A 23,507-nucleotide genomic window follows, 5' to 3' on the forward strand; every position below is an offset into this window, starting at 1 on the left:
TTGTTTTTAGATTTCAAGTGTAAATTGGGTTCTTGACGTCTGGGATTATTGTTTGTAAGACTTTCTGAATATACGGTAGTTTAACAATCCCGAAAGAGTTACAGGTACAAAAGAAAGTCAAGGTTGTTATATCCCCATAATTGTCTAGCTTCTGAATAGCTTGGAGCATGTGACAAAGCAAAGGAAACAAGAAATCTGCTCTAACCACTGAACAAGCAACCAGTCCTATTGAGCCTTACATGGGGTCAAGGAAGAAGAAAGTGAAAACTTGCCTGTTTTGCAGTGCACTTACAAGTTTTATTATTGACTGGTTTGTCACAATCAAATTAAGAATGCAATAACCTTGCCTGTTGAAATACAGCAAAAGTCGTGGTGTTGAGTCTCACATTTATTTTTGTCAATAAATCTCCTGTACTTTAGTAATATACATACCAAGATCTAAAATAACCCTCTATCTCACAAAAATTTCTGAAGGAGATATAAAATATTTTAAATTAAATACATTTATTTTCATAATTTTAAGGGTAGGTATGAATTCACTTGCCACATAGCAGTTTACTTACAACATCCATCTTGTAGACTACCTAAGCATTTAATAACAAGATTTCATAATAATAAGCCACTCATGTTCACATGAATATTACCACAAGAGAAATACAATCAGGTATGAATTCTATTTCAAGGCAAACAACTGGTAATGATAAAAAATAATCCTACAATGGTAGTAGGCAGCTATCAAACAGGGAGGTACTACCGCCTGGGAAGATAATGGAAGAATAATGTGTTGTTTAATGGTAGACCCTGCTGCCATATGTGACTAAGTCCCAGGTTGATGATCTGACTTTCTGCCTCATTTACACACAAGTGCAGGGTCTCAATTGTTTTTCTTACTATTGACAACACAATATACTGTATATCATTTCTCAATCTTGATTTAATTTTTAATTTGTGTATTTATTTATGGTTATTATTATTTTTATTGTAATTTTTCTTTATTATTATTATTATTATTACATTTTGCCCCCCAGGTCCCGATGTGGGTCTGTAACCTGTGCCCGGGTGGGCTAATCCCCGTAAAAAAAAAAAAACCTTCCCCATTGACAAAGCAAGAGAAAACCAACAAATCTCAGAATTCATTGACTTTCAAAATTTATGCAGTTATTCTTATTAATTATGTGAGTGACACAGAAGGCAGTGACAGAAGCACACAGTACTGTATATGAGTTGAGGTAAGCTGAACACTATATCTAGAGTAACTGGAACTGTTGCCAACAAATCTGCCAATAATTATCACAACTTGATCAGGTCATTTATTATGGATGTAGATTTTGGTTACCTCTCCCAATCATAATCATCTTCTCATTGTCCCAGAAATTTGATCTTCATTCTTCTTTCATCACTAAATGTATAATAATAATTAATACCCGGTGTCACATAAATCTTCAGGGTAATCATATTATTTACATAAATTTTGAAGCTTGATTACATCTTGATTTTATGCATATTATATGTACAGTACACCATTCTTACTTCTTTTTTTTTTTTTTACGGGAATTAGCCCACCCTGGCACAGGATCACAGACCCACATTGCGGCCTGGGGGCGAAAATTTAATAATAATAATAATAATAATAATAATAATAATAATAATAATAATAATAATAATAATAGTAATAATAATAATAATAATAATAATAATAATAATAATAATAGTAATAATAATAATAATCCATAGTAAATAAAATTTATTATAAAAAATACAAAATTAAAAATAAAAATAATAAAATGTTAATAAAAATTAAAATAACTACAGTACATACTTTTATCCATGTAGTTGCATGACTACCTTCACAACAGCATCATTGTAAACACTGAAGAACATGAACACAATACATGCTCTTTCTCAATGCTTGCATGGTTAAATTTTATAATTCTGATCATGACATCATAAGCACTTGGAAAACTGTGAATTATGCCTTGTTTTTTATACATCTTAAATCTTTTAATATTAAGCACTAAAATGTTAAAATGTGCATCACACTTGCCTTCATGCATGATAATGTTATGTTATATATTTAAAATAAAAACAATAACCCCACTTTTTGTTTACGTTACATGAAGGCGCGCTAGCGGACCCCAGCAACAGGTGTGTACCAAGTATTCTTAACTTTATTAGGGTGTGTTTGACAGGTTGAGCATAATGAGTAAGGGTCAGAGTCTGAGCCAGGGACAGGTGCTCCGATTTTATTCTTTTTAAAATTCATTGACTTCATTTTTATAAATTTGCAAAGGAAATGTATGTAAGAAATTAATAATAGAAAAAATAGTTCTATCGATTGAGTGAAGTGAATTTCCGAAATTCTTTGGTTGCTGTAATCTGCACAATTACCATTTTCTTTAACCTAACACCTGATATTTATCCCATCAACACACTATAAAAACGTTATCAAATTTTTTCAACTACTCTTAAAAAATTCACATGATCTTTAAAATTCACCTAAGTGTTTATAAAAATATTGCAAGTGCATTCATTTACTGGACTATCAATTTGAGCTTACTTTAGGTAATGCTATACTACAGTTATATACGGTTATCAAAATATTGCCACGACAGTTAATGATACCTTCATTTAAGATGGGTTTGCATTAACACTGCAATTTTCTTTGAACCATAGATTTATAATATAATATACCATTATCACTGTTGCAACACTACATTTACACATTCCATTAAGGGCAAAGAGTAAAGTATACATCTCCAAAGTGAAAGTTATTTGAAAATAAACTGACATATGATTAGGCTACATATATAAAATCAGGAATCACATGACATGCAAGTGCTTACAAATAAAATATACCACAGCTGCCAAAGGAATACAAAAGCAATTTTCACTGATTATTTTTTAGGTGGCATGGCACAAACTTCCTCACATTCTAGATCAGTTACATTTGTGCCATCTTGTGCCCTGTCTACTTCCTGGGTTTGCTTGACTTCTTCCAGCCCTAGAGCCTGAAAATAAATAAAAGACAACTTCAGAGGTTGTACACTCCAGTACTTTCTATGAAAACAAGAAAGTGGCTTAAGAGGAAAATCTTCAGTACAGTACAGATGGTCAGCATGCTCGCCTTGCAAGAGAGCGGACCGGGTTCGATCCCCAGGCAAGGCAAAATTATGGGCAAGTTTCTTTATGCCGTTTGCCTCAGTCTACCCAGCAGTAATTGGGAACCTGGATGTTAATCGATTTGCAGATCGCATTCCGGGGTAATGGTTAGCCAGTGCAGTTGGCGAGTTGTCCAGTCTTCTCAGGGTGTGGTTGTTGTGTTGGCAACAGCTTCTCCACCTTAAACAAATTCACGCCTAGGTAGCCCTTGGGCCAGCCATCCTCGTTACATGAGGGGCATCCATTATTACAGTACATTCGTGATTTAATGGAATCCAATACAGTGGTCCCTCGGTTAACGAACACAATTCGTTCCAGAAGGTCGTTCGTTAACCGAAAATTTCGTTAACCGAATCCATTGTTTCAATGGGATATTGGGTAATAGGTTCCAGCTCACTGAAAAGTACACGCAGGCAGGCCTTCAGCGCCAACTGTCAAATCTTATCTCAAATAAATAAACAAACAAACGCCAGACATTCTGTCACCTCACCACCCGCCCCCTCTCCCCCCCTCTTCCCACCACCCTCGTGTTCAAGATAAAAGATTGGTGATTTCTTTGTTTATTTTATATAATATCTCAGACTAAGGTTACGATAATATAATTTGCATTGCTGAAATCCTTGCAAGATAGAGATTAATTTGAATATAAGCGTCATATATTTTGCTCAAGATATAAAAAATGTAGTACATTAGTGTACAATACTGTAGTACATTTTATAAAAAGTTTTTCAGCTGTATTTTTGGGTAGATTTACACAAATTTCTTCATTTATTTTCACCCATTTACATTCACACACCATACTAAAATAAACGTAAAATAAATTAGTGCAAAGCTGGACTGCACATGTACTAATTTGATTACGGTACTAAAATTGTTATGTCTAGTGCAAATTACAACACAAGAACATAAGAACATAAGAATGGAGAAACTGCAGCGGGCCTATTGGCCCATACTGGGCAGTTCCGTTTACACCCAACCCCTATTGCTCATATGAGCATCCAACCTATGTTTGAAGCAATTCAGCGAATTCGAGTTAATGATGATATTTGGTAGCTTGTTCCATTCATCAACTACTCTGTTTCCAAACCAGTGTTTACCTATTTCACGCCTAAATCTAAATTTGTCTAATTTAAAACCATTGTTACGAGTTCGCTTCTGGTTGGATAATTTGAGTACCTTTGTAATGTCCCCTTTGTTTAGCCCTGTCTTCCACTTATACACCTCTATCAGGTCGCCCCTCGCTCTACGTCTCTCGAGGGAGTGCAAATTAAGATGCTTTAACCTGTCTCTGTATTCAAGGTTCCTAATGCCCGGGATTAGTCTTGTCATTCTCCTCTGAATTCTTTCCAATGATTCTATATCCATTCTGTAATACGGTGACCAGAACTGAACTGCGTAATCCAGGTGTGGTCTCACAAGAGCAAGATACAGTTTTAGGATGACCTCGCTAGTCTTGTAACTAACACTCCTTTGTATGAACCCAAGTACTTTATTAGCCTTGTTACGAGCAAAAACACATTGTTTACTTGGCTTAAGGTTCCTACTTATCATTACTCCTAAATCTCTCTCGCAGTCGGATTTCTCTATGGCATCGTTGTTCATCTGGTATCTGGTTTCCCTGTTTACATCTCCTATACTGAGTACTTTACATTTGTCGACGTTGAATTTCATCTGCCATTTTTCAGACCATTGGAAAAATTTGTTTAGATCTTCCTGTAGTTTTGCCGAGTCCTCGTCAGATTTGATAACACGTCCTATTTTAGTGTCATCAGCAAATTTACTTATGTTGCTGTCTATGCCGATATCTATGTCGTTTATGTATATAATAAACAATAATGGTCCAAGTACTGAGCCTTGGGGAACTCCACTTGTGACGTTGCTCCAATGGGACTTAGTGCCGTTAATGCTCACTTGCTGTTTCCTGTCCTGTAACCACGCCCTAATCCATTTAAGGATGTCACCTTTGATGCCATGAGTTTCTACCTTTCTAATTAGTCTTTCGTGGGGGACTCTGTCGAAGGCTTTGCTAAAATCGAGATATACCACATCATAATTGTGCCCCTCGTCCACCGATTCGAAAACTGATGAAAAGAATGTTAATAGATTAGTTAGCAAGAACGCCCGCTTGTGAAGCCATGCTGGGAATCATTGATCAATCTGTGCTTCTCCAGGTGATTTCGAATAGAGTTTGAAATGATTGCTTCCAGTAATTTGCCTACTATTGATGTTAGACTGATTGGGCGGTAGTTAGAGGATAGTGATCTATCCCCCTTCTTGAAAATCGGTATTACATTCGCTATCCTCCAGGATTCTGGTACTACACCTGTTTTTAAGGACATGTTAAACAACTTTGCTAAGGGCATACTAAGCTCTTCCTTACATTCCTTTAATACTCTGGCAAATATCTCATCGGGACCAGGTGACTTATTAGGCTTTAGTTTGTCTATTTGCTTACTAACATCGTTACTAGTCACTACTATCTCACTTAATTTGTTTTCTTCACTATCTCTGAATAGAGTCGGTGCCTCGGGTATCATGTTTAAATTTTCGGTGGTGAAAACTGTTGAAAAATATTTATTTAAATTATTGCTCATTTCTCCGTCGTTATCAGTGAGCTCGCCGGAGTCTGACCGTATTGGTCCAATCTTTTCTCGTGTTTTAGTTTGATACATTTGGTAGAATCCTTTGGGGTTTGTCTTCGCCTCCCTTGCTACCCTTACCTCATTATTCCTCTTTGCTTTCCTTATCTCGGTTTTAACCCTACTCGCCAATACCCTATAATAGTCCCGGTGGTGAATTTCGCCACGATTTATCCTTCTACCTATAGCCTTCTTTTGGCCAATGATGTTCTTTAAATAATTATTTATCCATTTAGGGTCATTGTTGTCTGATCTGAATTTTTTGTATGGTATGTTCTGCCTTTGTGCATTAAGTAACTCACTATTTAAATTGTCGTGGAACTCGGCAATCTCAGATCTCGTTATCAGGTCCGTGTCATCTGTCAGGTTCACGCCAAGCGCGACACCCCCTCTCTCAGCTGCCTCTTTAAACTGTCAAAGTTTGCCCTTCTGAAATCTGGTACTTTAGTGGAATTTTCCTTACGTCTGCCCTGAAAATCTAACTGGAATCGAATTTCTTTGTGATCGCTGTTTGCAAGTTCGTTCCCTACCTCGACATTGCTAATGAGGTTTTCTCTGTTCGACAGAACTAAATCCAGTATATTATTACCCCGTGTGGGTTCGGTTATATGTTGACTTAGGAAACAGTCCTGGATCGTCTCGAGAAAATCCTCTGATTCTGAGTTACCCGTAAGGACAGTCCAATCTATTTGGCCAAGGTTAAAGTCGCCTACTATACAGACTTTGTTGTGTATGGAAGCCCTGCGCATTTCATCCCAGATAAGTCGCTCATTGACGCTATCGAGATTGGGGGGTCTATATATTACCCCTGTGATTAATTTTTCCCGACCGTCGCTTAATTCTATCCAAATTGTTTCTGTATTCCTCTCAATTTTTATTTCCTTATTTATTTCACACTTCAGATTATCCCTAACATAGATTGCTACTCCGCCTCCTTTCCTGGTCTGCCTATCGGTATGGAACAGTTTGTAACCCGCAATTTGGTATTCGACTGGTAATTCACGTGTGTCTAGGTTGATCCATGTTTCAGTGAATGCAATTATATCGATTTCTTCGGTACATACCAAGGCCTTAATATCATCCATTTTGTTTCTCATACTTCTACTGTTCGCGTAGTATACATTTAAGTTAGTGGTGTTCTGAGTCCTTCCCTTACCGCGTTTAGTTTTAAACTCCCTGTCTAATTTAGTTTTGTCATCATTCCTAACACTATTTCCCTGTAATCTTTCGCCTTGTTTACCCGCTCCCACTGCAGTCTCCTCCACCCCCGTGCCCCTATGTTCTCTTAGCAGTTTAAAGACTTCGATATCTTTTGAACTGCCCCCTCTAGAGCCCCAGCCAGGGTTGCTACTCCATCCCTAGACAGGTGCACCCCATCCCTAGCATAAAGGTCCCTTCTGCCATAGAAGTTGTCCCAGTTGTCAATGAATGGGACTGATATTGACTTGCAATATCTGTCAAGACGGTCGTTAACACCAACTGCCCTTGACAACCATTCACTGCCAACTCTCCTTCTAGGCAGGACACCGCATATGATAGGGATCCCTCCCTTTGTCCTAATACGATCTATGGCTGCCTTGAACTTATCAAGAAGTTCCTCGCTCCTACACCGGCCAATATCATTGCCTCCTGCACTGAGGCAGATAATGGGTTTGTTCCCATTGCCAGACAAGATATTGTCCATCCTGTCAACTATATCCCCCACCCCAGCTCCTGGCAAACACACCCTCATCCTATTTTTGTTTTTACCACAAAAAGCCCTGTCCATGTACCTTACCTGTGAGTCACCAACAATTAAAGTTTTTATACCTTCCTTGTCATCCCTGCCCCTGACTGTACTAACGTCCAATTCGTCTATCAAGGGACTGAACGGGTTGGTACACTTAGCTGTTGTTGTCGTTGTTGTCGTATCCTTCGAGTGCTTCTTTACCACCAGCTTGGTCCTGCCACTACTCACGACTTTCCACTCGTTTGATTTTTCGTCAGACACTGGCTTTATATTCAAATTAATCAGTATGTTACAAGAATCCCAGCTATGTTAATTATATTCACCCAGGTCATTTCAATAAACCGTTAATTATTATTATTATTATTAAATGGCTAGTAAGCTGATAAGTGGCGAATAAGATAAAAAAAAGGAAAAAAAATGCATTTACAGACTCCGGGAGTTTAGACTCAAGGAAAACATCCCCAGCACCCAGAAATATTCTGGGGAAGTGGGCTAGTGTCTGTGTGTGCAAGATGTCTAGTTTAGACACTCAAAAACTTTTCCCAGAAACAGGAAAAGATTCCGGGGATATGGAATTTTTCCGGGTTTGAGAAAGTCATCTGGTTAGCCGGAAATCTCTCATCCCCGGAAGTGCTTTGCGCCAATTGTTCCGGCTAACCCTCAGCTGCCACGAAGAATTGTTTAATTGGAAGATCAATAACGGAAAAAAAAAATTCCTTTAAATCACGATTCCTTTAAATCAGAATCCGTTATATCGAGAAAATACTGTACAAAACGGAAAAAAAAAAGATAAAAATTATCATAAGCTCAAGACCTAAAGTAATGCATCCCAACTGTTAAACGAAGGCTACATGTACTGAGGTGTATTGCATAAACAGAGATTAATTACTGTACTATACAGGTATTCAAGGATTCAAAGCCATTTCTAGAACATATCCCTGCAAATATTTTGGGAAGTAGTGCACCTTAATGCAAATAGTAACCTCCTTACCTTCACAATAGCAGAATTTTCAGCATGATCAGCAGGGTTTTCCTGCTTAAATTCATAGAGGACTTTTTCTCCTTTAAGAGCAACAACAAGCAGGCCCCCATTCTGGAATCCATCTCCTTTCATGTCTCCTCCTACTGCCCATTCTTTACCCTGTAAGTGAAAGTATTTGAAGTTGTGGTATTCAGAGGCAAGCCTACCTAACAAACACATCATTTTAATAAATCTTGGATAATTTATACATGCGTTAAACTACAGAAAACAGACTTAGTTGGACAGATTGATAACAGGGTACATTACATCATTGTTGTTTATCATATAATAATCATGTTGCAGCCAAGTTTGCATTCAAAGTTACAAGATTTGGTTACATATTGCTTTGCAGTATATTCTGGTTTTTCAGTTCAAATCCAGTAGAGATTTGACAACAACTGAAGAAATTATGTAATACCACAGAATTCATCAGTGGCAGATCCACGGGGGCTTGGGTGGTTCGGTGGAAACCCCCTTTTCTCCCAAGACTCACCTGTCGTGGAGCCACGTTAGATTAAATCACATCAGGTTAAGTGTCAACTCCTACCAAGAAGAATTTGCCCCCTACCTAATAATACACATTCCTTGCTAGTGGTATAACACAAATGGGCCATTTTTCATCAGTATAACAGGATTAGTGACCTATGCCAGATTCTCAAAATTTCTAAGGAACCACTAAACTGACAGCCAGATTATGGAGGGGGGGGTGGGGGTGGAAGTAAGGGTAGGTGATCACAGGGGCTGGCTCTGATGCAGATTCACCTCACAAAGGAATAAGCCATCAACAAAATCATGGACAAGTTTGCCATCAAGTAACCCAGATGGATGCTGATATATATAAAAACTCATTTATTTAAGAGCTATTGTGCAAGAATTATATTTTGCCTATTTATCTGACCCATCTGCTTTCTTCTTCGAAATCAAGATAGTCTTCCTTTCACAGGAAGGTAAAAGGTTAAACCCTCTTTTCTAGTTAATATTTAAATCAATCTTAGTGAAAGAATGCACAGTATTTAAAAACCATATCTTTAAAACAAACAAGCTTAATGGACTGAGATATGTCAGGTGAGGCCAATGGGATGAAAGGTTGTCTAATCTGATAAATTTCTTTGACAAAGATTACGGTTACATTGTATTTTGTTACCTCTTGAAGTTAACTGTACAGTATTATAATAATAATAGCTTCTTTTTTTTTATCAAAAGTGCCAGTTCTTCTAAAGAATTCACTAGCGTTCAAAACGCTACAAAGTCAAGGACCTGAAAATAAAAAATAAAAAATACTTAAAAAAAGATCACAGAAAGTGACAGTTCATATAACCTTAAGTTGCAACACTTCTTCAACCCTGTAACTCCATCATTGTACCCTCTTTAGGATGATGAGCTTTCAAAAAATGAAAGGTCTTAAGTTGTTTCTTAAAGGCCTCCACAGAAGTCAGCTGCTTCTTGGATGCAGGCAACCACTTGTACAATCTGGGTGCTGTACAGGAAAAGGATTGGGCAACAAAAGAACATTCCTATACAGCTCTAGGTTCTGTAAGGCTTCTTCAGCTGTTAAGAATAATTCTAAGACCACATACACTCTCACTTCATATGTGGCCCTTGACTTGTGCCCTCCTACCTTACCTGGGTCTATCACCCCTAGCTCTCCCCCACCCTCTTGTGTTCTGTCATGTAAAAAGGCCTTGAACTTGCAGGTATGGCAGTAGGAGGGGTGAATGATTACTTCTGAGCACAACTGTATATGCTCTCATTCATAAGAATTAGTTCTGTTTCCTTTTCCCTCGTCTTTTCTACACTGATGATGCACAAAAAGGATTAGACAATACTGTATAAAAGAATAAATAATGGATAACACAGATGTAAGATTTACATTTACTGTATTCAAATTAGTGTGATTTTAGTGGGTGAACATGCAGAAGTATCAACATGGTGTATGAGGGAAGCCAATAACCAACCCATCTAATATAAACTCTTACAAAATAAAAGGAACAAATGGTAAAAATAAGATGAAATTTCCTAGTACAGTACATTACCTTTCGTACTGCTTCACGTGCCACCCTGGAGAGCAGGGCCGGGACCATGTTAAGAAACCCAAGCTTCTTATAGTTGAGAGCTTTAAAACTCTTCTTGTCTGAATCAATGTATAATTCTGAAAAAAATTAATAAAAAAAAAAATAATAATAATAATAATAAGAATAATAATAATTATACTGTATTTTATATATACAGAACATAGTCTTGATTTACGCGGTCAATTGAACCCGAGGAGGTCCGCATAAGCCGAGAAACGCGAAAACGAAATAACAGAACATATGGGATTAATTGAAATAGAGACTGAGCCGACCCCCAAACTACACTTTTTCCGACACAATACGTACGTTGTAGTAAAAATAACATCTTAATTTTATGATGGTATGCACACACAATTAATATTTAAGAGAAATACAGTCGCCGGTTAATGACCATTCAAATAATGGACTCAACTCCCCCCCCTCTTCCCACGCTCGCTGGCTCCCTCCCTCTCTGAGAAATGGTTGGGGGAAAAGACTAGGTTATTTAGGTTTAGTAAGAAATAATATCTCAAACTATAGTTAGGATAATATAATTTACATTGCTGGATTCCTTGCAAGACAACGAATAATTTTAATATAAACGTCGTATATTTTGCACAAAACATACAATTTTTGCTCTCTCTAATAAAATTCTTAAATTAGATCTAAAATTTGTATGTCTAATGCAAATTTTAGCTTGTTTATATTCAAATTAATCACTAACTTATAAGAATTCCAGCTATGTAAATTATATTCAGGCCGGGTAATTTCTATGAATTTTATGAGCTAAAAACAAATATCTTCAGTAAATAAACAAATTATACTTCACCAGACACAATACGTTACGTACGTTGTAGTAAAAATAACATCTTAATTTTATGATGGTATGCACACACAATTAATATTTAAGAGAAATATCAATAATATTAGGTTTTTCAACACTTACGTTAGTAGAAGAGATGGCTGGGTACACGGGGATTGGAGTTGGTTCTGAGGCAGAGGGCAGATTATTGGCCCTCACCTGTGTCACTTGTATTACTATCCACCACAGAGGCTTGCAGGGCCTCTTTGTCAAACCCCAAGTCCATATCCTCACTATCACTGACTTGGGCTGGCTGTGGTGGGTGAAGAACTCGGTAATGTTTTGTTGACCGGGCGACCTGGTGAGCACCCTGCACGCACTGCTTCCCGCGTAAATAAAAATTGTCGTCTGGCAAGGTGCTGCGTAAATGACCAAACGCCAAACCAAATCGACTATACTTGTGTGTGTATATATATATATATATATATATATATATATATATATATATATATATATATATATATATATATATATATATATATATATATATATATATATATATATATATATATATATATATATATATATACATACATATATATATATGCAAGTAAATCACTGTAGTTGCGCGTGATCCAGGTATATGTTCAACTGTAGTATAATTTGGGGGCTTGAGCAAAATGTAGGGCCATTTTGACATTCCAGATGACTCACATTGCTTAAAGACTCCCTGTGTTCCTTGGGACCCTTTAATGTCTTGGGGTCACTTTGTTTAGGGGCCACCTTGACTGCCAGCTAATTCAAAACATACATGAGAGTCCATAGAAAGTTGAGAGTAAAATGCTGCCTATACCAAACATACTAACAAGAAGTAGTTTTGAATGAAGTACAGTACACGTGATTCTCTGCCAACAAGGTTGGGCTATCATAAACAATGGACCATGGTGTGTTTGTCTTGTAACATGCAAGTTTTATTTCAACTATCACAGTTACCACATAACACAACTTAGGCTATTCAGTCACAAGTTCCTCTGATTTAGACTGATGATTGAAGCAAGTTATATTAATTTTATGGTTCAATTTGAGGGGAATGCTGTACATACAGTGAGTTCTGCTATAACGCGTGTTTTGATAACGCGAATTTGCTCTAACGCGATTTATGAATTAGGAACGATATTTGTATAACGCGAACGCTTGTTTGCTATAACGCGATTTTTGCTTACTATTTCTCCAATTTTGTGGTATTAATTGTGAATATGGTAAAGAAGAATATCTCCAAGAAGCGTTCTGGTGATAGAATTCCCGGTGATGATCGTAAAAGAAAGGATATAACACTTGAAGAGAAGCTCGATGTTATCAACCTCAAAATCACCCTTCTCCCCCATCAAGTTACATTCATATTTTTTCAAGGTAGTGTTACATTTACTGTATGATTTCATTATTAGATATGAATGTAACATTTATTTAGACTGTGGTATCCTTTGTGTTAGGCTAACTACTAAATTTTGTCGATTTCGAGTAATCTGCACCTAACCCTATTTTCTCCATTAGCCCTGTTATTTCTATTACGCGATTTTCTATAACACGATATTTTACAAGAACACAATTATCGCGTTATAGCAGAACTACCTGTACATGAACAAAAACATCATTACTCACCCCCATCAAAGAATTTACCAGCTATAAATTCTTCTACACCAATTTCCTCCAAGCCAATGCCTATAAGTCGGACACCAGCCTGGGCCAGCTGTGGCGTTAAGAGACTTAACTCTTTAGCCGCCACCCTGCAGAACATTCATCCAAACCGTCGCATGAAGAAGAGAACACATCCTCCTTCTGACCAGAAATTGCTTATCTGCACTTCCTGAAAACATTGAGGAAAATAAACATGAATGCTAAAAAAAAAAAAAAAATACATTACTGTAACTACTGTAATTATTTCACTGACACTGTACTGTACAAACTTTTTTAAGTGATAATGAGGAACCTCCAAGTTTGTCCTATCTACAGTACATAGTATGCTTTCTTAGTCTGATCCAATCTCAGTTCCTTCACATATGCTTTTCCATTTGGGCCATTTTTACCTTATTACTCAACACACTACTATTCTAACATCTATCAACCTCTTTACAGGTCCAAACCCCCCCAATATATTTCTCCTTACTCACTGTAACACTTCTTTCTTTACCATCTACTAATTTCACGTCATCATCATGTAATTAAGGCAACAACCCAAGAATACACCTTCAACCAATTCTGTTTACATACAATACTATGAAAGAGAAGCGTTTAAGTATGCAGTATCTACAATACGTAATTATATTTTGGAAAATATTATTTTTTGCCCCAACACCAATGCTAAAATGTTTTTTTTTATTTTTTAGCAGTCACTTGCCAAAGGCACATACAGTCACAGTCAAAAGTAATCATCCACTCCACCACCAACCCCTGCGCCTAGATGAATCCTTTCTACGTGATAAGTAACGTGGGGTGGAGAGAGGAAATAGTCAACTTGGAGGAGGACCAATTGCTGGAGGGGAGGGAGGAGGGGTGTGGGAGGGTGGTATGTGATGCAAATTGCTCATCAGAGAGGAAGGGGATTTAAGAAAGCAGGGAAATTCATGAATGAAGGAAGGGAAGAATGGATGTAGTTTTTTCTTCACTATATTAAGAATAATAGTAATTGAGGACCCTTATTTTATGATTATTATAATGTGACATCCATTTCCTTATTTATAATTATTTCAAGTTGTGGTTCATGTTTAACAATGGTAATTAGATATTTACAATAACGTTGATATGAGGAGAAATATTGAATATGAGGGTGTAAACCACATTTATTTTTAATATTTACCAGCACAGGTGTTGAAGTTCACCCAACCCCACACATTTACTGTTTTTCTTCAACTCCCCACCTCTATGAAAATATTCTGACGCTCGTAGCGACAGTTATTGGTGCGCCAGCAGTGAAGGGCTCCCGTGACTTGTTGATGAAAAGGTTTTAGGGTCCGAAAAAATAACGCTGAGCAAAATCTTTATTATTACAGTGGTCCCTCGATTAGCAAGCACAATTTGTTCCACAGAGTCAGTTGTTAACTGAAAATATCGTTAACTGAATCTATTATTTCAATGGGATATTGGGTACAGTAATTAGTTCCAACTCGCAGAAAAAGTATACATACAAAGTACTGTATACCGGTAATAGAATTAACAAAACATTGTATATAAACTAAATACAGTACAGGTAGTCCTCGACTTACGACCATCTTGACATACGACCGCCTCAGTCGTACCAAAAATTTTTCAAACTTTGTACGTATTTTCTAGGAGCGAAACGTTTCGGTCCCGTATGAGAGCGTCGCGTGGGCTGGGTCGCCTTGTGGTGTACAGCGTCCATGCCGTAACGCTCTCAGTTGGTGCTTGGCTGACGTTGTTGTCGGTAGTGATCGCGCTGTGTACTGTACTGACAATATTTTCGTTTCTAATTCCCATTAGAATGACATTTCCCTCCTAACTGGAGGGCTCTCCCCACCACCCCTTGGCACATATAAGTGAGGGAAATGTCATAAAAGTAGAGTATCTTAGAATTGTCTAAACTAATGATTCCAATAATTAAATTCCCAAGATTTCCCCGGCGTGACCAAAACTAAAATAATTCCAAAATTTTAATTTTTTGTGGATGTAAGAGTATGCTCGGACCAAGAGGGTCGGTTGTAAACAGATGACACATGGTGATTCAGCAGATTTTTGAGGAGGAGTATTTATGGTAAATAATTAATTTCTTCATCATACAAAGCATGTAGAAACATCATTTTAGTGTCATATGATCACTTTTTCACTATGTTTTACCCTGCAATTTCCCATCACAGATTATTCATAGAAAATTAATTTAGAAATGCCGCAATTTCACCGTGTTTTGCAGTGGACACTTGTTGTTTAGACGAATGTGTTAAAAAGTGGTTACTTCTAAATTAAACCTAACCTAACCTTAGTTGATAAGAAAATCAAGCGGTAGAAACCTCACCAACTTAACCAAAGAAACCTACTTAACCGGCATATTAAACAGAAAAATTATTGTGGTATCCTGTAATTTTACGTTTTCTTGTAGACGTGAGAGAGGCCACTCTGACCGAGCTATTAGCAAACATACATTAGGTGGAGGACAAAATCGGGTATTATTTCAGTTTCAGACTATCAATCATCCGGGGAATCTTCTTAGGGTTAGATATAGTTCCTGGGTTCTGTGGCTAGGTTAGGTTAGGTTAAGTTAGGTTAGGATATTTAAATACCGTACAAGAATGACAAACTAAATTTTACTCAAAATCGAGTGTCAATTGGGCCACATTACTGATTTATCGCCGCGCAAGAAGTGGTGCCACTAGTGCGAGCCTAGGGCCTAATTATGTACGAAATGAAGCATTTGCCCAAGAAAGTGATTCCATCATATGGCGAGTCGGTTAGGTTAGGTTTATGTTTTTCTAGTGTTTTTTTGTGTATTTTGTATTCACTTAGCCATTATTTTTTCTCGGAAAACGCCCCACGAAAAATAACGAGAAAAAAAAGCGGCCAATTTCCGACGAAAATGAAGGTCATAATCGGTCTATACACACATAAATACACAAGAAAAATTCATTTTTTTACTTTCTAACAGAGTTGGGTGTGCGTATGCAAATTTACCCAAATTAGGTTGTAATGGGTATTCCCTCAGTATTAACCAAATTACCAAAAAATAAAAAATTTAAAATTATAATTAAAAAAAAGTTGCCTCTTAAAATATCAACTATAACAATAAGAACATCTGAGTTAACAATAATTGAATCAAACAAATCCATTTATTATTTAAGACTTCACAGCTGCTGATTTTTCCTAGAAAATGAATTTGAAAACACCGCAATTTCACTGTTTGTCGTGGACACTCATAGTTACGGAATATATGTTAAAAAGTGGTTAATTCTAAATTAAAGCTAACCTAACCAAAGTTAATAAGAAAAACAAATGGCAAAAGCATTGTTAGAAGACCTCACCAACCTAACCAAAGAAACCTACTGCAATAATACCAATAACTAGCTGACCCAAGCAATACTACCTTACGTCTCGTGGACATGAGAGCGGCCACCCAATCCATGGGGCTATGGCTCATAAACATACACTGGCTGGTGACTGGCATTGGTCGGAATTGGAGAGGCTGCTAGTTACCTAATTATCAACCAAATGAAGCAATTTCCATAAAAAAAAATTATGGTAAAGGTGTAGATAACGGCTACCACCAGACTATATCAGAACTCACAGGATAAAAATAGTAAGAATATAAAGATCAAAACAAGTAACGTGTCAGTTATGAAGTCCCAAAGTTTAGCCACAACTCCTTCTAGTGGTCCCAGTTTGCTCATAAATTACACCAAAATTTCCTCAAAGTTTTATCAAATTATAGCTACTTCTCCAATAAGAAAAAAGTAATAAACAATTGTAGGAAACCTATCACAATGAAGCTGCAAGCCTATACAGTACCCGGCACAGTATAAACCTCAGATTATCAGAGAATATTTTATCAGACCTGCCCTAATTTGTTGTCTCATTAACAAACATTACCCATACAGTACTAACACTGAGAACACTTACCTCTTTTGTGTCGGCCTTTTTGACTATATTGTCTGCTATTTTCTCAAGTGCAGTCATCTCTGGTAAGTTTTGTCTACTTGATCAGTCACCACTCACTAGGGTCAGCACCTCCCACGGTACCTGGAGCAGTGTTACTATGGCGCCCCGTACATCACCCCATCAGTCATTATCTTATACTTAAGACAAAATCTAAACATGAACTAGCCCAAACTAGTAGTAAAATGATACTTTGGGGGGAAGGGCAATTTAATAGTTATGGTTGATTCGTTTCTACTATAAAATAAGTTTCTTAGTGATTCTATTCCAGACATATCCTTTTAACATTGGTTATTTACCTTATAGTGACCCTCAGCCTGCCCTCTGTGAGTCAGTCTCCGCTTTACTTTCATAGAAAACGTAAGAAAAATTTATATGATCTTTTGATCAGTACACCTGCATAATCTACAATTATATCTTTTACTTTTATCCTCTTCACCACTGATCGGCTCGTTAGCCGCTTGGGTGATCGGTCACGTCTCTGTCACACACTGTTGGCAGTACTGGACATGACCCGGCTCCTGAGTGTACCTGAACCTGCTCCAGTGTTGGTCAAGTCTGGTCTTGAAAGAGCTTGTGGGGTGCGAGTTGTTGGTTCACTCGGGATGGGATGGAGAAAGGAAACTCACACTGTATACATGTGCTCTGCTGTATACATGTTGTACTGGGTGTACAGTACAGTGCAGCTTGGTGCTGTATACATGTTGTACTGGGTGTACAGTACAGTGCAGCTTGGTGCTGTATACATGTTGTACTGGGTGTACAGTACAGTGCAGCTTGGTGCTGTATACATGTTGTACTGGGTGTACAGTACAGTGCAGCTTGGTGCTGTATACATGTTGTACTGGGTGTACAGTACAGTGCAGCTTGGTGCTGGGAAGGAGCAGTGTGGTGTAGGGCTGCAGTCCCCCCCACACACTCACTGCCAGGCGTATGATTCCTTTAGAGAGACAGCTCAATAATACACTACCAACAAATATATCATTTTATATGTTATTTAATTATTTTCAATACGTTGCTAAGTGAATTTTCATTAAAATCAGACCAAAATTTAAGTTACTTTCATAGTTGCTGTCAATGCTGTACGATTCATGTCTGTTATTAATTGGCGCCGCACTTGAAGCAGCTCAGTCTGGTGTTTACATTGAGTGTGGACGGTGTGGTTAACTCGTGCTTTCTTTAATTACCCTTTGACCATGGAAAATCGAGTGAAGTATTTGCAAAACATCAACTTTTCCCAGCTGACATTAAATGAAAAGACTGAAATCAAAGCAAGAGGAAGACCTACACTACTACCATGCCCTGGGAATTAGTGGACATCAACTACAACTCATACCTGAGGTAGGTCACCTACTGTTGTGTGAGGCTTGCAGTCCCTCCAGTATATTTTTCACGAGCCGCCGCTGATAGTTAGAATCTTAAGGTTCCCAGATGACCTAAACCAAAATAATACCAATAATGTTTGGAATGTTTATACTATGAAATTTGTTGTATGGGCAGCTAATATCATCCATTGAATTAGTTTACCGGTATGTGCCTAGTAATATTTATATATTCAAAATAGTATTACTGTGTTGCATAATAAAGTACAATTAATTATCTAATATTTATTTACAAGAACAAATCAGCCGAGAAGGTTGGACAACTACAGCTGCCTCCCACGTGAGTTTTTAGCGACTTTAACCCTTATTTTTGACACTTTTGGGCCCAATTTATTTTAAAAGTATCATTACCATAGTGAATTTAAGTGTTTTCTTTCCCCATTGACCTGCCATTTTACGAAAAAATTCGGACCATCAACTCGTCCATTATGAGGTAAGATCCCCAGTAAGTACATTATTCTTATTGTTGTACTTAGTATGCAATTGAATTATTACCAACATGTGTAATGTTGAGGAAATAAATTACAGGGTATCTCTGTTTGTGAATTTTTAACCCGTGTATTTTTTTCTATTGTACAGTACCTTGATTACTGTAATAATTCTGGCATGACTGTTTATCAGACCACAGCTTTCAGCCCAGAGAAGTACAACACATATAATAAGAAGTAGATGCCCACATGGTCACCCACATAGATTGACACACTCTATAGTGACAGTAAGACCTGACCCAGGAGGTCATGGACAAGGTACCTGAGTTAAAGAAACTACACCTGCAAGAAACACACCTGGGCAAACACAGCTGTCTAGACCTGACCCAAGAGAGGTCACGGTCACATTGACCCAGAGTTTTCACCGCCGCATCATTAGCTAACCCGGCGACATGAGCGTGTTACTCGAGCTACCCTCCTGCCAGTACACCTGTCACCTGGCCAGACACACCTAGATTAGCGACATCTTCCGGCAGGAAATCTCCAATATAAGGGCCCTGCAGCTCCTTCCATGAGGCATTTGGATTACTATTATAACAGGGAAGGAGCCAACAGCTCCTTCCCAGAGGGAGACTTCCTTCCCCAGCACCGAGTCTCCCACAGGAAACATAGTTCAGCAGCACCTACAGCTTCCCCAGCCGCTGGGCCTCCCTCAGGTCACACGTGAGTCATTCATTAGGGAGAGTTACTTACGGTGAAAAGTGTGTCCATTTCATGTTTGTTGTCCGAGTCATTGTATAGTAACGTATACTGTATAATGATCTATTAATGTGTCCATGCCATTGAGTTGAATAATAAATAGCTGTACTTAGAATTGGTGTTTTAGAAGGTATTCCCCTAAGAATATTATACTAAGTTTAAATAACTAATCAGCCACACTACCAAACTTCCTCACTTTACAATCCTACAACTAAATATTCTTCCTATCTCTTCTATGCAAGTTTACACTCATTATAACCCAACCCATCAAGGTCAGAAAAAATTATTTGTTCATTGCACAGCAAGGATCAAGCCCTGGATGCAATTGAAGAAAATTAGTGACTACACTATTATCGTGTTAAATAAATCATCTACATGTAAATTACCCCTTAACCATGACAACTAAATTGAAACAGCACTCACACTCTTTAGGCAAGGGTGCAAGCAGCAATTAAGTCAGAATACTAATGATCAGACTGTTACTTTAACAAGTCAGGAGGTTGCTTAAAATTTCAAACTGTTAGAAGTGTTCAAAATTTGGATAATAGACGAGTTGACGGTCAGAATTTTTTCGAAAGACGGCAGGTCAAAGGGTAAAGAAAATGCTGAAATTCACTATGGTAATTTTTACAAATAAATTGGGCTAAAAAGTGTCAAAAATAAAGGTTAAAGTTGCTAAAAAGCTCTGTGATTGGTTGACATCACTGGTTGGGGCAAGCTTCCCAGTGGGAGGCAGCCAGCTATAGTTGTCCAACCTTCTCGGCTCTGTAAATAAATATTATTAGATAATTAATTGTGCTTTACTGTGCAACACAGTAACAGATTTTGAATACAGTATATAAATATTACTAGGCACATAAACTAATTCAGTGGATGATATTAGCTGCCCATACAACAAATTTCATAGTATAAACATTCCAAAAATTATGGCATTATTTTGGTTTAGGTCATCTGGGAACCTTAAGATTCTAACTATGGAATTAAGTATTTTAAACAATAAGACACATTATCTCTATGGGGGGGGGGGTAGTTAGTCAAAACTAGTGATTTCCAACAGAAATGAAGGTTTAAATCATTCATAATACATCGCAAATCATCAGAAAAGAAACATAAGTCTGCATGTGTAAGTACAGGAATGACAAAAACTTAAAATTTACCCAATACTGTACAGTTTTACCCCGCTTAACGCGCTTTCACTTAACGCGTTTTCGCATATACGCGGTGCCTTGCCAAAGCTGAACTTTCACTTAACGCGGGTTTTTTCCACATATACACGGTGAGTGTCCGGCTCGGATGCTATTTTTAGATTTTGACCACGCGCCACCCACCCACCCGCCCGCCTGCCTGCCTGCCTCTCCCTCCTCCTCCCTCCGCTTGGGTAAGCGGCGCGGTAAGGTTGCGCAGTGTGTGTCTTTGTTGCGTTATCACTGACGTCATATGACGTCTCGGACTGTGATTGGCCATGCAGCCCTACCCCCCTCTGCTGCTAGCTGTAATTGGCTTAAAGTATTATGACGTGACTACCCCGGGGAGGGAGGGAGGGAGGAGAGACGACGCTTGACCTAGCCGCGGCAGTTTCATCCCTCAAGGCCACGCCGGGTTAACGCGCATCCATTGTTCCGTAAAATGGCTTCCGCCGGACCACCACCCCCAGAGAGAAACCTTTCCTTACCTGGACCCAGCGGCACTAAACCAAAGAAGACACGACGTTCATTAAGCTACGAGCTGAAGTACCAAATTGTTCAAGATTTGGAGAAAGGAAGACGCCAAGTTGATCTCGCGCGCCAGCATGGCGTCAACGAATCTACGATTCGTACAATAAAGAAGGATGCAGCCAAGATAAAGGAGCACATGAAGATCACAAAGTCTGCAGGTGCTTCATCTATCAGGTATTGCCAGAACAGGGTGCTGGCAAAAGTGGAAACTTTGCTGGTGAGTTATTTGGTGCGTCAGGCGCGACGCAACATGGCGGTGGACACGCGCTCAGTGCAGGAGTACGCACGTGAGCTATACGCAGCAGTGACACGTAAACTGGGAATTGCAGAGCCCAAACGCTTCAATGCTTCCCATGGTTGGCTGCATAGGTTTAAGAGGAGGAACAAGGTCACCAACGTCAGCATTGTTGGTGAGGAAGCGAGTGCTGACCGTGCGGCGGCTAGAGATTTTCCTCCGTTTTTACGTGAGATTATGGAGGAAGGACAGTACACTGACGACCAGGTGTTTAACATGGACGAATCTGGTCTTTTCTGGAAAAAGTTACCTTCCAAGACCTTCGTTGTCCAGTCTGCGAGCAAGGTAAGGGGCCGGAAGATGCAGAAGGAACGCATCACCGTCCTGTTTACCACCAATGCCTCCGGTACCTGTAAACCAAAGTTATCGGTGATTCACAAAGCCCGCAAGCCGCACGCCTACAAGAATATGGACATTAACAAGCTTAATGTCCACTGGCTAACCGCACGTAAGGCGTGGATGTCCTCTTCTCTGTCCCTCTTCTGGTTTGACAACTGTTTTGTTCCTGACGTGCAGAAATTCTGCGAGCAACAGAATGTTCCTTTCAATATTTTGTTGCTCCTTGACAACGCACCTGGACACTCGCCCCTACTTATGGATCGTCACCCCAACGTAAAAGTGGTCTTCCTTCCTCCCAACACTACGTCATTAATCCAGCCCATGAACCAGGAGTTAATCTGCAATGTTAAAGCTGCATACTCGGCAAAGAAATTCAAGCTCCTGAACGACTCTACCAACACCAAGGATGAGTTGCGTAAGCTGGGTGACACCGACAGCGAGAGTAAAAGCGACGAGGACAAGGAACAAGAGGCGGCGACTCAAGAACTTCTCGTCAAACAATTTTGGAAGAAGTTTAACGTCAAACAAGCTGTAGACTTCTTGGTGGAGGCATGGGATCTGCTGACTATTGCTACGATTCGTCACGCATGGAGACATGTGTTGCATGGCATACCAGGTGAGAGGAGTGAACCTGTGACTGGTCAGGTTCAGACTGTTGCAGTAGCAGTGGACCTTGCCAGAGAAGCTGCGCTCAGTATTACAGCTGAAGGCTTCTCCGAGACCACCAACGAAGACATCATGGAGGTGATCAGAGATCCTGAAGTGACTGCCGACGAGATGTTGGAAGAAGAACCCACCAGTGAAGAGGAGGAAGAAGGTGCGTCATTCTCCGAAGAACCTAGTTTATGTCATAGTGATATTAAGTGTCTCATAGAGTTAACAGAAAAAATTAAGTCCATCGTTTCCCGCGACACTGACGATGAACGCCATGACGTCTTCCATACCCGACTGGTGCAGGCTATGGAGCCGTACATCACGGTGTATCATGACAACATCAAAGCCAGCCGTCAGCAAAGCATAACCGAGTTCTTCGCCCGCAACCCACCACAGCCAGCCCAAGCCAGTGATAGTGATAGTGAAGTTGATTTTGAGGGATTTGTCAGGGAAGCCATAACAACTGTAAGTGACAGTGATATTGATTCACCTAGTAATGGTGATTCACCTAGTAATGGTGATTCACCTGAGGGGCAGTAATCTGCCCTCTGCCTCGGAACCAGCCTCCATCCCCGTATGCCGACCCATCTCTTCTACTACCGTGAGTGTTCCTCAAAATTTTTCGTTTTTTAACCTATTCTTTATTTTTCCTATGTTAACCTTTATCTTTCCTAACCTAACCTCTTCTATATTACTTGTTTTTCATGCCACCATAAAGTTAAGATAGAATTTTTACTACAACATAGTTATTTGTCGTCAAAAAGTGGAGTTTGGGGGTCGGGCTGGGTTCTATTGGAATTAATCCCATATGTTCTGTTATTCACTTAACGCGGGACCCTCTGGGTTCAATTGACCGCGTTAAGTGGGGTACAACTGTAT

The 23,507-nt window shown here is 38.8% G+C and overlaps 1 protein-coding gene across 1 annotated transcript; it reads right to left on the reverse strand.

Moving 5' to 3' along the window:
- Nucleotides 1-1,708: 1,708 nt before the first annotated feature.
- Nucleotides 1,709-17,312, reverse strand: LOC121861186 (prostamide/prostaglandin F synthase-like). The gene is made up of 5 exons (XM_042358756.1): nucleotides 17,021-17,312; nucleotides 13,061-13,265; nucleotides 10,582-10,697; nucleotides 8,519-8,668; nucleotides 1,709-3,008 (listed from the first exon to the last, which is right to left on the reverse strand). The coding sequence occupies exons 2-5, from the start codon at nucleotides 13,194-13,196 to the stop codon at nucleotides 2,895-2,897; spliced, it is 516 nt and encodes a 171-aa protein (XP_042214690.1). The 5' UTR covers nucleotides 13,197-13,265; nucleotides 17,021-17,312; the 3' UTR covers nucleotides 1,709-2,894.
- Between the last annotated feature and the right edge of the window lie 6,195 nt (nucleotides 17,313-23,507).

The sequence above is a fragment of the Homarus americanus genome, unplaced genomic scaffold, assembly GCF_018991925.1.
Source record: "Homarus americanus isolate GMGI-L3 unplaced genomic scaffold, GMGI_Hamer_2.0 scaffold21314, whole genome shotgun sequence".
NCBI classification, from domain to species: Eukaryota; Metazoa; Arthropoda; class Malacostraca; order Decapoda; family Nephropidae; genus Homarus; species Homarus americanus.